The 16,646-nt window shown below is 43.5% G+C and overlaps 1 protein-coding gene across 10 annotated transcripts in view; it reads right to left on the reverse strand.

The window, feature by feature from the left end:
- The window catches only part of sh3d19 (SH3 domain containing 19), a 52,307-nt gene that overhangs the window by 10,208 nt on the left and 25,453 nt on the right, over positions 1-16,646 (reverse strand). For 5 of the 10 annotated variants that reach the window (XM_087235683.1, XM_087235684.1, XM_087235686.1 and 2 more), the window contains 7 exon segments: positions 14,932-15,843; positions 14,720-14,833; positions 4,216-4,304; positions 3,500-3,540; positions 3,062-3,302; positions 1,047-1,115; positions 768-911 (listed from right to left, as the gene is read on the reverse strand). In XM_087235683.1, the coding sequence (XP_087091809.1) occupies positions 768-911; positions 1,047-1,115; positions 3,062-3,302; positions 3,500-3,540; positions 4,216-4,304; positions 14,720-14,833; positions 14,932-15,843 (1,610 nt within the window). 10 annotated transcript variants of the gene reach the window in all.

Raw genomic sequence — 16,646 nt, forward strand, 5'->3', positions numbered from 1 at the left:
CAGAAGCGTCAAATAGCTAACAGTATGGATACATCAAGATTCAAGTTCTCATGACACAAATGCACAGCAGTCCATGTACAAAAAGTTGAAGTCAGAATTATTAGCCCCCCTCTTTTTTCCCCCAATTTCTGTTCAACGGAGAGAAGATTTCATCAACACATTTCTAAACATAATAGCTTTAATAACTCCTTTAACTGATATATTTTATCTTTGCCATGATGACAGTACATAATATTTGACTAGATATATAATATTTGACATTTAAGGCTTAACTAGTTTAATTAGGTAAACTAGGCAAGTTAAGGTAATTAGGCAAGTTATTGTATAATGATGGTGATGCTGAACTTGAACTCTGAAAACTGGACTGACACAGTTTCAATTTACTAGAATCTTCTAGGTTCAGCAGTTTTGACACAATCTACATTGTAAAAGTGCTATAGAAATAAACATGAATTGTATGCTACATTAAGGCACTTGAAATAAACTACATCTCTGACCAACTGAAACCTGGTCTAAATTTACTGGTGCAATATTGTTATATATATATATATATATATATATATATATATATATATATATATATATATATATATATATATATATATATATATATATATATATAACTTTTTTTTAAAGAGTGTGTTGGTCATATGTGCTTATACAGGTTGATGGACCATGTACTTAAATAAATATAATTATGTTTCTGGGGTGATACACTTACTACAAAAACTACTAATAAACACTGAATTAATGTCAATATTGATCACCTGTGGTAGTGAATTGCTGGATAAATCTGTTAAAGGTGTGATTATCTTCATATGACTTTTCTGCACTGTGCCCTTGGTGTTTCCTGCTTGGCATTCAAATGTTCTGCTGTCTAACTCCTCGAGTAAGACAAGGACTTCATTTTTCTGTAGGGAATAAAAGGATAGAAATGGTAGAATTTCCATTGACTAAATTTCACTGGCTGAACAACACATTAACCAGCAGTAACCTGAGATAACGACATTACGGGTCTATAGTGAATGTATTGACTTTGAGGTCACCTGAAAGGACAGCTCTCCAGTGTTAGAGCCATTGTAGTCAAACTCAGCAATTCCATGAGGGACTTCAAGCTGAGCAAATCAAAAGAAAAACACAGAATTGTGTTAATTTGTCCAAGCTGCAATGTAGGCTCATTCAAATTATGTGTTTTTTTAAGAAATATACTGTTGGTACTTGCATGCCTCAAAGCCAAAAGTAAAATGTCCAGTGAGTGGCAATAAAAATAAAACGGCTTAAATTTTCTCTGAAGTAGATTGATGTGACTGTTTCACTAAAAGGTCAATGCTAATAAGGTTTTAATGCTTACATTTTGAAATAACACCACCTACTCTTAACCTTACACATTTGAATCAGATGTGGTCAGTCGCGGCATAACAAAGCAAGGACTTTTTGCAATGCATTGGGGGACATTCTAAAACATGGAAGCTTAACATGACTTAATATACCTAAGCATCAGCCAGAGAGATCCAAATTTCTGTCAAATTTATTTCTGATTAACACTAACTATTGTCAATTGAACGAGCCCTAATTTCTTAGATGAAATCAACAATATCCCGTTAAACGTTTTCTCCCCATTGAAGTCCATAACAGGAAACGACTTAAAGTAACTTGACAACAACCAAGGAAAACCAAATGTTAAAAACATTGTTTGTAAAATCAAATTTTATTTATAATAAAGTAACCATTGCTGTCAAAAGAAAGTGCTTGTGCATGTCACTGATGTCCCCACAACAACATAGGAGAAAACACTTAACACAATATAGTTCACTTTAGCAGTAGAAACGGGGCTAATTCTTTTGCTACTAGTTAGTAGTAATCACAAGTAAAATTTGATAGAAATCTGATTTTCCCCACTTGTTGTTAAGGTACAATAAGCCTCGGGGAATATAATGGGGAAAAACACTTAATGTGATGTTTTTCCTTTATCTATAGAATTGGGACTCATTCCTTTTTACAGTAGTCAGGGTTAATTACAAGTAAAGTTTGACAGAAATTTGAGACACGTTAAGCTTTTTTTCACGTTAAGAGTTTTAGGATGTCCCTGCATTGGGTTGTTCAGTTCGATTTGAGCTTTAGATCATGTGTAGTTTCAGGATGAGTTAATGATGACAGAGGTTTCATTTTTGGGTAAACTATCCCTTTCAAGTGGGCAGGGTGCCAAAATGCAAAAAAAGTTGTTCTATTGCCTCTAGTGCAGTGCTTCTCAACCACATTCCTGGAGGACCACGAAATTTGCATGTTTTGGATGTCTCCTTTGTCTGTCACACCCATTACAGGTATTTCAGTCTCTGTTTATGAGCCGATTATCTGAATCAGGGGTGTTTGGTTAAGCAGACACGAGGTGCGTCCCAAATCACATACTAATGCACTATTCTACGTCATTTTGTAGTATAAATAGTGTAAGTAGTGCGTTACTGAAAACTCTTAAAATAATAAGTGCACTTTTTCAACCGTAAATATAGTGTGGAATGATGGACACTTCACACACTCAATGACCGCTGCTGCTTTTGGGCACTGATGTTGGATTACATTATTTATTTTGGATTGTGAAAGCAAAATTCTTCTACGAGAGATTATACACCTCTTGTTGAAAAATACAATTATACTCAAGGCAGGTATTATTTGATAGTTTGGTCACCTTTTTTAATAATTTGGCAACCCACAAACGTTATCTGGGAAACGGTTTGAATTCTGCTTAGCAAAAAACCATTAGTGTTCCATTTGGGATGACACAATATACATATACTATGCTGTTGAGTGTGTAAATGCATAAGTGCGTATTGTGTGCCATTTGGGATGCAGCTGTGGAAAAGGTGCAGAGCTAGTGGCCTCCAGAAACGTGTTAGAGAAACACTGTTCTAGTGTTCTCTTCATTTGAAAACTGCTCTGAATTGTATATATACAAGTACATTTTGTAAATAAACATGTTGGTAGAGTCATGTTTTCCCACATAGCCTGTGTTCTCATAGCTTTCGTTAAACCATTAAATGAAGAATTAATTGAGGTAAAATCTGACCGTGTATTTGTTGTAAAGACGATGTCCAGGGTTGGGTCTTGGTGGTAGAGCAGGCCCCTTTTTAGAAGCTCTACGGTTTTGTTGCTGCCATTGAGATGGCTGTTGTTTTGATGGAGCTATTTGTGAAAATCCTGAATCAGATGGTCGCCGTTGGGAGTTATTCGTCTGTGGAGGAGGTGGTCTTCCTGGGCCTGTTTTAGCTGGTGGTGGACGAGGAGGCAATACTTTTCCTCCACTCTGCCTAAAAAAATATTTTGCTAAATTTAAGGACGCAGTATCAAAAGTGGCAACATGTTGTCTGTGTTTAAACACTGTTGATGCTCATGATGCCAAACCAGTTAGCTATGAAAATGGGACACCCATAAAGCACATTCAAAACACCCATTTTTTTACAAACACATACTAGAACAACTGTGAAGAAATATAGCATCAATTTACCGTGGAGGAAGAGACATATCAGATGAGACATTGAAGGGGTCCTAGAAAAAAAAAAACATTAAAAAAAAAAGCATACATAAAAAAAGCTTTTTTTTGTTTTGAATCAGGGAGCAAAAGAAATAAATATTGTCTTGTTTTTAGAAATAATATGGTAAAATTAAGTAAATATTTTCTTAAAACAACCTAAATAATCTGCCAATGCAGTAAGCATTTTAATCTTATTTCAAAGCGAAAACAAGTTTTTTTTTTGCTTCCCACATTGGCAGATTATTTTGCTTGTTTTACAGAAAAAAACTGACTTATTTTTACAGAATAAATATTAGAACATCAAAATAATAACAATAATAACACACACACACACACACACACACACACACACTACTAAAAGTATTTGAACACATATTTGGAAAGAAATTCTTTGGAAAGAAAACAAATAGAACATAACACTTGTAGATACATCCATGTAATCTTAATCTATGTTTATTTTAATCTCATAATGAGAATGTTATACATACTAGACAAATCTGTATCCACAGAGTATATCTCAAAGAAACCCCCCTCTTTGTTCTGTGTTCTTTAACATCTCTAGTAAATGTCAAAATAAAGCAAGTTTCAAATGCCAAAATCTCAGTAGATTAGAGAGTGAGGAAAATAATCTTTACAGCTCTGTTGACATTTTAAGGTTTATTGCCCTTTGAACAGCTTTAATGTCTTACTTGACGAAAGGGTTTAGCAGGTGTAGGTGTGCTGCCCACAGCCTTCTGTACAGGTAAAGGAGGAGGAAACTCTACTGCCTCTTCAGAGTCTGAAAATGCAGAAACTGATTTAATTGTTAAAGATTTTTCAAGATTTAAGCACAAACACTGTTTCATTGTTTGTTGGGAGTAATAATAATAAAAAATAAGATATTAATAAATGTTTGAGGCTGCTTTCAAAACTATTTAAAACATTTTAAACTTTTTGGTAGTGTACGTGAAAATAAAAGTCTTATGAAACATTTAGGTAAGGTGTAGGCTAAGCAGATCCAACGTACAAATGTAACTAGGATAATGTTAAGATAATAATGGCCCACCCAATCAGTTTAAAACAACATCTGCAGCTCTCTTTTTTTATAAAGTAAAACAAATACAAGGTTTGTATTTTTTGCAAACCACTGCTTATCTATTACTAATAAGCATGTTTATGTAAACATGCCTCTGATTACTTTCAACAAACTCATGAGCAACATTACTTGTTGTGGTAACTGACAAAGTATGACATAATTTGAAACCAAAACTGCAATTCGAAATTGTATTGCAACATAATGATATGGATGACAGGCAGTGTTTGGTAAGTTACTTCATTCATTTATTTTCTTTTCAGCTTAGTCTAGCTGAATGAAACGCCAATTTATCTAGCATATGTTTTACACAGCAGATACCCTTCCAATTGCTACCCATCACTAGGAAAGGTAAGTTACAACAAAAAAAGTAATTTATTTTTAATGACATCATTACAATTGTATTTACATTTTGTTTCTAATTACTTTGTCTGAAGTTTTTTTAAATTACTCAATTAATTAAAAGTATTTTAACTTCAAGTCCCTCTAAATCAGAGCCTTTTAGATTTATATATAAAAAAGAACACTAAACAAATGTTAAACATAGTAAATCTACCAAAATATGAAATGTTTCAAACTAATGACACCATATTCTATGCATAACCCATGTTCTCATGTCTTTGATTGTTTCTTAAGCATGTGCAAATGTCAGACAAATCTAACTTTCTTTAGTGGAAAAATCAATGTAATGTATGCAAAATATCTGAATAACAAAAATATAACTCCTATGTAACCTTCTTTAGTTGAATAATATACCTATTCAGCAAAATATATTTGCATAACACAAAATGCAATTACTCTGCATCTCTGATTTATACTGAACTGTAAAACTTATGTACAGTACTTAGTATAAGTAACTGTGATTAAATACTAAAAATGAAAAGCAATACCCTACTTTAAATTATTTCACTCTTAAAAATGTAATTGCATAACCAAGTTATTTTGTGGCTGATTGCACTCAAGGCTGACAACTTGTTTCATCCAAATATCATACTGCGCAATACTTGTTTGGTAGTTTCAGCTTGGCGCAAGAGTCGTTTTGAGGCTTTGCGCTATGCTGTTTAAATAGCAAATGCATTAGCGCTCATATGTGCGTCCATAGGCGTTCTGGTCTAAAAAGGAAGGCGTTCTGAGGCGGACCGCTGGCGCGTCACTATTTTGAGAAACTAAAATAGATTTTTCATTAGACCAAAACAAACCTGGTCTAAACTTAGGCGCAGAGTTGCGCCTAGCTTATACACTGCTTAATACGCACAAGAGAGCAATAGGCAAATATCTTTACATATGAAAAAAATTTTAATATTAAGGAAATATATAGGATATAATAAGAATAGATATAGGATATAAATATAAAGGATTAAAATATTACAAAACATATTATTTTCTAGTCTACATAAATATGAAAAATCACTGCTTTTATGTCTTCTTCATCTCTGGAGGCTTTTTCAGTTCATACATAACAATTTGATTTTGTATAATGTTATTATTATTGCAGTATTATTTATTATATCCATATTTATATTTGTTTTATTAAAAACAAGCTTAGATTTGCCCACCTGTCAGGTTTTAGATCATAAGGGGCACAGCATGTGTTTTAGGACATAACTCAGGTTCCCCTTCGGGGGGAACTTCAGCACTATAAGTGGATTTGATTGTAAAATCCACGCATTGGGAGGTTCGGTTCAGAAGCTACTCGTCTGAAAGAGTATTGAACGGGCCAATTAAGAATGAATTGGCAGCGCAAGCCTGCGCAGGTGAGCGGCATAAGCAATCAACTGAGTATATAAGCTCACCTGGCGCAGCAGACGCTATCCTTTTCGCTTCAGAGACTTTCTGATCGAGCCGATGAGGGTTCCTCCTGCTGTGACCAGCGATTCTGAGCGAACGAGAGCATTCTCCCGGTCCAGAGTGTGTACACGCAGTGGCAGACGGTCGAGCTGGGTTTCTCCCTTGCCTGGCGTTCTTTGGGTCCGGTCCTCCAGAGCGGTGCGTATAAAGTTGCAAACTTCACAGAAAGAGCAACACAGTCCTCGGATGATGGGCGCGGGCACTGTGTTACATGTCTGGGGGTCCAGCATGTTAATGCGCTGCTCGCGGGCAGTTCATGTCGTCATTGCGATGCCATGACTGTTGCGCAAGATCGCGGTTAGCCTTTGCAAAAAGGCGAACCACCCCAGTTGTCCCCTGCTCTGCAGCGGGCACTCGGGCAGATCTGAGGGTTTCAGCGAGAGATAATCCGTCGCCCACGGGCCCGCGCACCTCCCGCTCCTCTAAGCGCTCCATCCAAGCTTCGGGCGGGGGAAGCGATCCGTCTAACAGATGGTAGCCCTTACGCCCGATGACACCGGAGACCAGATGTCCACCGCGGCATCGGAGGGTGGGCTTTCATTGTCCGATGATGATCCAGACCCGCTCGCCCCCTTCGGGCTGGTGAGCGCTGTCACTACGGATCCTGAAACGGACATGTTAGCCGTGCTTTCCCGGGCTGCTTCGGCCGTGGGTTGGAGATGGTTTATCCCCCAGCTCCGCGGCCGGACCGACTAGAGGGGCGTTCCCTTCTTCCCGGAGGTGCACAGTAGGCTCACGCGGTCCTGTAAAGCACTTTTTTCTGCTCGTGCTGCGTGTTCCTCCACCCTAACCACTCTTGACGGTGAAACAGCCAGGGGGTATGTGGCGATTCCTCAGGTTGAGTGCGCGATGGCGGTAAATCCGCGCGGCGCCTCTTCTTGGCGGGTTCGCCTCGTCTCCCATCCAAAGCCTGTAAGTTATCTACCTCCCTCGGAGCTAGAGCTTACATAGCTGCGGGCCAGGCTGCTTCCGCCTTGCATGCGATAGCCACCTACCAGCGCTACCAAGCGCAGGCGCTGGCCGAGCTGCACGAGGGTGGGTCCAACCCAGGCTTACGAGCTTCGCACCGCCGCCGACTTAGCTCTTCGGACTACTGAGTCCGCTGCGTGTGCGTTGGGGAGGACGATGTCCACATTAGTGGTCCAGGAGCGCCACCCCTGGCTGATATGCGCAAAGTCGACAAAGTCCGCTTTCTTGACTTCCCCATATCCCCAGCCAGGTTCGGCGACACTGTCTGTGAATTCACCCAGGAATTTAAGGCGGTGAGAGCAGTTGGTGGGTGATGTCTTATCGGCGGTCCGTAGCCCGCTCCGCCCGCCGTGCCATTCATACCTGCTCCTCGCCGAAGGCGCCCGCCTACGAGAGCTGCTCCGCCCCCGCACACGCCTCCGGCGAAGCGAGCGCGTCGGGCACCTCGGAAGCAGGCAGCCCCCCTGCCCAGAACGCCGCTAAGTCCGGCAACGGACCGCGAAGCGCCCCTGGGACAGGCCATCTGGAGAAGAGGGAACTTGCTCTTTCCCCGCTGGAGGGCGGGGCCCCATTTCCAACGGCACTTTTTACTGCCATGAAAACATTATGAAAGGGCACTTTTCACTTCCCCAGATGTGACAGCCCGAAATCTGCCAGTCTGGGACGCTATGCCTTCTAGCTTGCAGATTCGGTGCGTTTCGCCAGTGGCTCACGAGCGCTGGGAGGACGGTCTCCTTTCTCCCACCCCTCGAGCCTCCCCTCCGGAGCTCGGGTTTGGAGTGAGAGCAAATATCTCACCTCCAGCTTTTCGGTGGGACCCGCGAGCTTCCCGGATCAGCACACCCACTCCGCGCTGCCCCACTGCTGGTACGTCAGCGATTGTAGCGATGAGTCCATTAGCGAGAGCTCTGCCTGCCTGGTTAGCGCGGGCCAGCTCTTCGCGGTGGCTCATACGCACAATCAGACTCGGCTATGCGATTCAGTTCGCGAAACGGCCCCCCAAGTCACAGGTGTGTATTCACCAGGGTCAGCCCCCTGTCCGCCCCTGTCTTGCGAGAGGAGATTGCTGTCCTCCTGGCGAAGGATGCAATCGAGCCGCTCCCTCCAGCCGAGATGGAGAGCGGGGTTTACAGCCCACGCTTCATCGTGCCCAAAAAGAGCGGTGGGTCACGGCCAACCCTAGATCTGCGCGTTTTGAACCGCTGCCTGCACAAGCTGCCGTTCAGAATGCTCACGCAGAAGCGCATCCTCCGGTGCGTTCGTCCTCTGGGTTGGTCTGCAGCATTAGACCTGATGGACGCGTATTTCCATGTCTCCACTCTTCCTCGCCACCGACAGTTTCTGCGGTTAGCGTTTGAAGGTCGAGCTTGGCAATACAAAGCCCTCCCCTTCGGGCTCTCTCTGTCTCCGCGGGTCCTCACCAAGCCCGCGGAGGGTGCCTCAGCGCCCCTTCGGCTCGCGGGCATCTGCATACTCAATTTCTTTACGACTGGCTGAATTGCCCTCTCTTTTGATTATGCACAGAGTTGATTATGCACAGAGACAAAGTGCTCTGGCACTTCCACCTGTGGGGGTTTCAGGTCAACCGAGAAAAGAGCAAACTCGCCCCCGTGCAGAGGATCTCTTCTCTCGGGCTGGAGCTGGACTCGGTCACCATGGCAGCGCGCCTCTCCGGAGAGCGCGCTCAGCTGATGCTGTACTGTCTGAGAGAGCTCGACAGTAAAATAGTGGTCCCACTGAAACTATTTCAGAGGCTCCTGGGGCATATGGCATCCGCAGCCGCTTCATGCCGCTCGGATTATTCTATATGAGACCACTTCAGCACTGGCTTCACGATCGAGTCCCCAGACGCGCATGGCACGCGCGCGCACACCGAGTCTCTGTTACTGCGCTGTGTCGCCGCGCCCTCAGCCCTTGGAGCGACCCCTCGTTCCTACAGGCCTGGGTGTCTCTAGAACAGGCGTCCAGTCTTGTTGTCGTTTCAGCAGACGCTTCCAACACGGGCTGGGGGGCTGTGCGTTGCGGGCATGCGGCTGCGGACCTGTGGAAAGGTACCCAGTTGCATTGGCATATCGCCTGGAGCTGTTGGCAGTGTTCCCCGCTCTCCACCGTTTTTTTCCGGTGTTGGAGCGGCAACACGTGCTGGTCAGGACGGACAGTACGGCGGCGGTGGCGTATATCAGCCGTATAGGGGGTATGCGCTCTCGCCGCATGTCTCAGCTCGCCCGCCGTCTGCTCCTCTGGAGTCATCCGCGGCTGAAATCGCTGCACGCCATTCATATTCAGGCAAGCTCAACCGTGCAGCCGATGCGCTCTCACGGCAGCCTTGCGTCCTGGAGAATGGAGACTCCACCCCGAGTCTGTTCAGCTGATATGAGCGCGATTCGGGGAAGCCCAGATCGATCTGTTGCTTCCCCCGAGATCGCTCATTGCCAGTTGTTCTTTCCCTGACCGAGTGCTCTCGGCACGGATGCACTGGCTTACAGCTGGCCTCGGGGCACGCGCAATACGCGTTTCCCCCAGTGAGCCTGCTCGCGCAGTTACTGTGCATGGTCAGGGAGGACGAGGAACAGGTTGCTGGTTGCGCCCCTCTGGCTCAACCGGACCTGGATGTCAGAGCTCTCCCTCGCGATAGCCCTCCCCTGGCAGTCCCTTCGAGAGAGCACCTACTCTCTCAGGGACAGGGCACCACCTGGCACCCTCGCCGATCTTTGAAGAGATTTTTAGACGCGAGGAAGACTTAGGTAACCTCCGATTGCGGTGGCTAATACCGTCACTCGGGCTAGAGCCCCCTCCCCAAGCGCGCCTATGCCCTGACGTGAAGTCTATTCACTGAATGGTGTGTCTCTCGCTGAGAAGACCCCCGTAATTTGCCAGATCAGCGTTGTGCTTTCTTTACGCCGAGAGAAGTTGGAGAGCAGGCTGTCGCCCTCCACACTCAAGGTTACGTGGCTGCCATCTCCGCTCTCATAACGCGGTGGCTGGCAGCACCGTGGGAACGCATAACCTCATCATCCGGTTCCTCAGGGGCGTTAAGCGAATTAATCCACCCCGCCCCCTCTCATGCCCTCTTAGGATCTCGCCTTCGCTACACAAGCCGCGTCAGATCCCTTCGATCCTCGACTCAGTATATTTCTGTCCCTGAAGACAGCTCTGCTGGTCGCGTTGATATCGATTAGAGGGTCGGGGACCCGGAGGCATTTTTCGGTCAGTGACTCGTGCCTGTAATTGGGCTGGCTTCTCTCACGTATGAGACCCCGCCCGCGATATGTGCCCAAGGTTCCTACCACTCCGTTTTAATACGAGGTAGTGAGCCTGCAAGCGCTGCCCTCGGAGGAGGCAGACCCAGCCCTTATTTATTGTCCAGTTCGCGTTTTGCGTATTATCCGGACCGCACTCAGAGTTTAGATCATCTGAGCAGCTCTTCGTCTGTTATAGCGGTCGGCAGCAGGGAAGTGCCGTACCGAAATAAGTTCCCACTAGATTTTGGATGCCTTTCTTTCACTATCAGAGCCGAGATGAGCCGCGTCCCCCGAGAGCGCGTGCGCACTCCACTCGGAGCTTCGCATCCTCTCGAGCGCGCGCACGCGGCGCCCCTCTAACAGACATCTGTAGAGCTGCGGGCTGGGTGACACCCAACACATTTGCAAGGTTTTACAATCTGCGAGTGGAGCCGGTTTCCTCAAGGGTATTAGGTAACCCTTGGTGATTGAGGAAACAATTCGGTAGGGTGTTGAAACACGCTTGCTGCGCCATTTTCCCTAACACGGAGATACGTGCGCCTTTTTATCTGTCAGTAAAGTTCCCCGTCAGGTGAGCCCTGCAGATTCCTCCGTGGCCCCCAGCACTGACTCAGCGGAGGAGTCACTTGCTGGCCCACTACGTTGTAGGTCTGCCCGCTGGTCAGCCCGCGTTTTGGATAAAGGTGCCTGCTATGCGTGGTCCCCACTAGGCGATCCCATATGCTTATTCAGCCACGGCCTGGGCGGACCCGTGTCTTCCCTCCCCGCTAACCACTCTTTTGCTATGCGTACTCCCCCTTTTAGGGCTAGTCCATATGTAAATTCTGCCATCTATCCCCCCTTGGGTAACGGATGGCCTCCGCAGCGTCCTCCCTATCGGGATTGCACGCTTCCCAACGTACTGTCGTATTTTCCTAGAATTATCTAGATGCTCACGACTTCCCAAAAAAATATATATAAATCCGTAAAACTTCTGTTGAAGTAGGATAAATTAGGGCCAGGGACACGTTGGAGGACCGCGCCCCCCATGATGTGGGTGCGTCACGCTTGCTTGACTATCTCCTCATCGGGGGTGTTGGTAAGGTGCAGTCATTATGGCGCTTTCAATGGGCTCCCAATGCGTGGATTTTACAATCAAATCCACTTATAGTGCTGAAGTTCCCCCCGAAGGGGAACGTTCGAGGTTACTAAAGTAACCCTTCGTTCCCCGAGGAGGGGAACGGAAGCACTATACTCCGTCGCCATAATGACTGTCCCTTAGCTGTTGAAAGTCTCTTCAGCTTAAAAAGGATAGCGTCTGCTGCGCCAGGTGAGCTTATATACTCAGTTGATTGCTTATGCCGCTCACCTGCGCAGGCTTGCGCTGCCAATTCATTCTTAATTGGCCCGTTCAATACTCTTTCAGACGAGTAGCTTCTGAACCGAACCTCCCAATGCGTGGATTTTACAATCAAATCCACTTATAGTGCTTCCGTTCCCCTCCTCGGGGAACGAAGGGTTACTTTAGTAACCTCGAACGTTTTTAAACACACTTCGTTAATATAGTTCATTTATTAGATTGCTGGAAATTAGAACTGAAAATTTGTGCTTAACAAATGCAATTAATTATTTATAGACTAACTGATGTCTGTGCGTAAAGGTTTCCCTATCAAAGAGCGAAAGTGAAAGTCATCCATATCTCTCATTCTCACGCAGTAGATGCTCTGTTTTTTCTGTTAAAAAAATTGTTAACTGTTAACTGTTAGCTTGTGAAATGCTCAGTTTTTCCACTTAGACTTACTTTACGTCCTGTAAATGACGAATGCGCTTATGGCGTGACGCATCTGGCTCTTAAAGGGAATGGGAGATGAGACTCTGATTGGTTTATTCTCAAAACACACCTATAACTCATTAAGAAAATAAACTCAACACTTTTAGACAATGCGCCATGGCATTTTCCCATTCCTTAAATTAGCAAAAATGCGTTCTGACATGCCCTGAAAGCGTTTGCGCCCTGCGTTTTGCACTCTGCGCATGGACCGTCAAAATAGAGCCCTAGGTATATTTTTAATGATCTATCCATATCATACATGCAAATAAATTACATCCTATGCACATGGTGTTATTAAAAGTGTCCTATGAAAAAAAAATCTTAGTATATCTAGGCATAAATTAATAATAACAGATCAGTATATGGAAATAGGCATGCTGTAAGCCTCAGACAACATGCTTTCCTCATTCTAATGTAAATTGCATGAGTGTAAAACTCCGCCCATCAGAAGACAAGCAGACTGTTGCGTGATTCATAGGGCACGCCCCCAGCATTTGCATGTACTTTAGGTCAGATTCCTTGTCATCCGGACGAGATGAACAGATGCGTCATCATATCACTAGCCAAAATACAGACTGATATGATGCCCTGGAACCACTAATATGCCCACCTCAAGTTACAAATTGAGGCAATTTTTCAGCTCCTCTCCAAAGAGGAATAATGTTAACATAAGATTAAACATACCTTATGTATGTTTAATCTTATGTTAATTTAACATGTTTTTTGTCAAATGTGAATGTTTCAACAAGCAAAAACTGCTGAATTGGGTCATATCACTTCAATAGTGAAAGAAATACACTTTATTAAATGACATCTGCTTATGCAGATGTTTAATTCCTGGCTGTGTTTTCTTTGACATTATAGCTAAGTCAGTGCGGAGCTAACTAATATTCACAACAGGTCCAAATATGGAGCTTCCAATTCTAGATGTATTTTATGGAGAAATAAAAGAGCATTTAAATCATTTCTAGATTTTGTAAATTTGAGAACCAATATAAATTTTGTAAATTTAATAAACCAATGCAGTATATGGAGCCTTTAGGTTTAATAGTCACTTCGGCTACATGTACAAGAGCTAACATTACTTTTACCAGAAATAGTGGTAACAAATAACAAATGAGATAAAAAAATTTTCAGTGTTAAATACAGTTGATAGTCAATGTGTAATAGAAACTCCCACCTCTGATTATAATAAAATTCTGCAGCCATCAAATCATAACCAAAAATACTAATATTAGGGTTTTATAAGGGGCCGATCACACCGAACGCGCCTTTACATTCCAAAAACGCGAGGTGCACCACACTGCCTTTTTGTTGACAAGTAAAAAGGTGCGCGGTCTTGACAACATAAACACTGCAGGAACCTCAACGGAAACCCAGCCACTGCTTTCATTTGATTGGAGAATGAAACAGACGTGAGTGACGTAACACTCTTTTTTCTGCTCAGAGTTGAAATTTTTTTTTTAACTTGCGCAAGGACAAAAACGCAAGGCGCAGGAGGCGGTTAAAACGTGAGGCGCGCAGGGCACATAAGCAGCGTGCAAAACGCTTATGGCCGTTAGCAAACCATTCAAAAGAGGTGCCTCTCAACGCAAGGCTACGTTCGATTTGATTGGCCCATATGGTGAAATTAATTCATGAATAGTATAAGGATTGTGGTAAATGTAATCTAATGTGTTATTAAAGTCTACAAAAAGCCTAAACCTACCCCTCACATTAGGCATATGCATTATATCTTCCACTATGCAATAGACCTGATTCATTACGCTATCGACATCATCAGGGACATCTTGGCCTGCTTCTATAAACTGCTCTTTTTAGTCTCCCTGCCTTTCCCATTTTCAAAATAAGACTGACAAATATGGTATGTTTATTACAATAACATAAGGAAAAAGATCATTGTATTGTTGAAATCTTACTAGAGATTGTTGAGGCCTAGCAAACGCAGCCTGGGGTGGCATATTATTAATACCATATTAATCGTCAAAGTCTGTGTTTTGTTCCTATTAGCATGATTTTCACTGTGATTTTACACAGTATTTAAATGAGAACATGTTTGAGGCTCACAGTAAGTCATGTACTGAACACCTATTATAGAGCCATGTCTAGGTATATACAGAGTTCCATTATAATGGCATCTTTTAAAACAAAATAAAATCCATTATGAAAACACACAGAAAAAAATATTAGGGAAGCAACAGCAATGTAATCTGCATTGACATCTCATCTGGCCATTAGTTTTAATGACTTACTTTTGTCAGTTTTACTGGGGACTCTGATGACTGTGGGTCTCCTGGTCACCGCCTGTGTATTCCCTCCCATGTAGGAGAATCCCCCTTGACGGACAGGTTTAGTGGGTGAGTGGTCTGTGAGTGGGGCACATTAATAATAATTAATGAATATACGTATGCATATTTAAAGTACTTTTACCAATGTATTGCATTCCTAAAAAAACTGCACTTACTAATGGAAGTATCCACATAGTCATTGCTTAGCACGTTCACTGCGGATGTGAGATCAGGCAGAAGAGCAGTGGAGTTGTGATTGTTGGCGTTCAGCAGGTCTTTACTGGGCTTGAGTGGTGGAATAGGTCCTTTGACAACCACTTCTTCATCTTGGGAATATACATTCTTATGTTTGACCAATGAGGGTCGAGAAGTAAGGGCTGTTTTGAAAAAAGGCTGAGAGTCAGACTCTTCTCTTGAATCCAAGGATGGTTTTTTAAAAAGTTGCGGCCTTGGAGCTGGTGTAGGTTCCATGTCAAGTTCTTCATATAAGTGACTGTCAAATTGTGAAAACGGCTCTTCTTTAGGCTTTATGACTGAGGGCCGTGGGGCAATGGAGGGTTTTGGTGCCAGAATAGGTGGTTTAGCACCAATTTTTCGTGGACGTGGAAAAGGCACAGAGGCTGCATCATTCTCTGTGGCAGCTTGACTTTCAAAGGCTTGGATTCTTGAGCGGATGTTGCGGTCGCTGTGGTGGAAGGTCATGTTCTCAATTTGGTTCCCGTTAGTTAGGTTGGTCTGCTCTCCCTGATTGTTCACAGGGTTACTCAGTTCACTTTGAGGTTCGGAGCTGAGGACATCTACGAGTTCCTTCAGATACTTGCCTGAATGGGATTCAAAGGTCTCCACAAGGGATATAGTGTCACAGCTGTCTTGCAGTGGTATCAGAGTTTGCCCAGTGACCTGGTTAGATGGACTCAGGGGCTTGAACTTGGTGCGAGGCTGAGGCACTGGACGTTGGATTGGGGTTTGATCAACAGTGGGTTGGGAGATGAAAGTGGATGTTGAAGATCTGGTAGTTTCTTGCAGGAGGGGTTTGGGTTTACAAGGTAATGTTGGACGAGGTGGTTTTATTGGCTGTTTCACTAAAACTGTTAAAGAAAAAATAATTCCCCTTAAGTCAAGGTCAACTTTATTTATATAGCACCTTAAAACAACATGAATGTTGACCAAAAAGTGCTTCACAAACATGGCAACAATAATAAACAGTAAGGTAAACAATAAGACAGGACAATATATGCTCAAATAAAAAATAAAAATAAAAAATTATTTTAGTCCTAAAAATAATAATAACAACAACAATAACAATAACAACAACAATAACTGAGAGAAAAGGTAGGTTTTGACTGATTTTTAAAAAAACACTTAATGTAGATGAGGCTCTAATTTCTAGAGGTAATGTGTTCCAAAGTTTTGGAGCATAGACTGAAAAAGTTCTGTCTCCTGAGCGAAGGACTTGAGGGATCTTTGGGGAGAATACAAACTTAAGAGTTCAGATATATAGGCCAGGGTAAGTCCATGTAGAGCTTTAAATACATACATTAAAATTTTAAAATCAATTCTCTGCTTCACAGGGAGCCAGTGAAGAGAGGCCTAGGGTTCAAAAAACAGGCTGCTGCATTTTGGACTATCTGTAACGCCCCATTCACACAGGGCTTCAGCTTAAACGCTTGACAGATGGAGTGTCTGAAGTTAGGGCTAACGCGATCATCATAGCAGCGTCAGCCAATGAAATTAGTCAGCAATAGGCCACTATCTGAGCTGATGTATTTGCATACAGCTATCTAAATGGCTGACGCTTCCATCGGCGCTTAAAAATTGGGCAAGTACCAACTTTTGCAGCGAGCAACGCCTCTAAAGCAGTCCCGACGAATCCACAATGCATTTCGGCAAC

This window comes from Danio rerio, chromosome 1 (genome assembly GCF_052040795.2).
Source record: "Danio rerio strain M-AB ecotype USA chromosome 1, GRCz13ab, whole genome shotgun sequence".
NCBI lineage: Eukaryota > Metazoa > Chordata > Actinopteri > Cypriniformes > Danionidae > Danio > Danio rerio.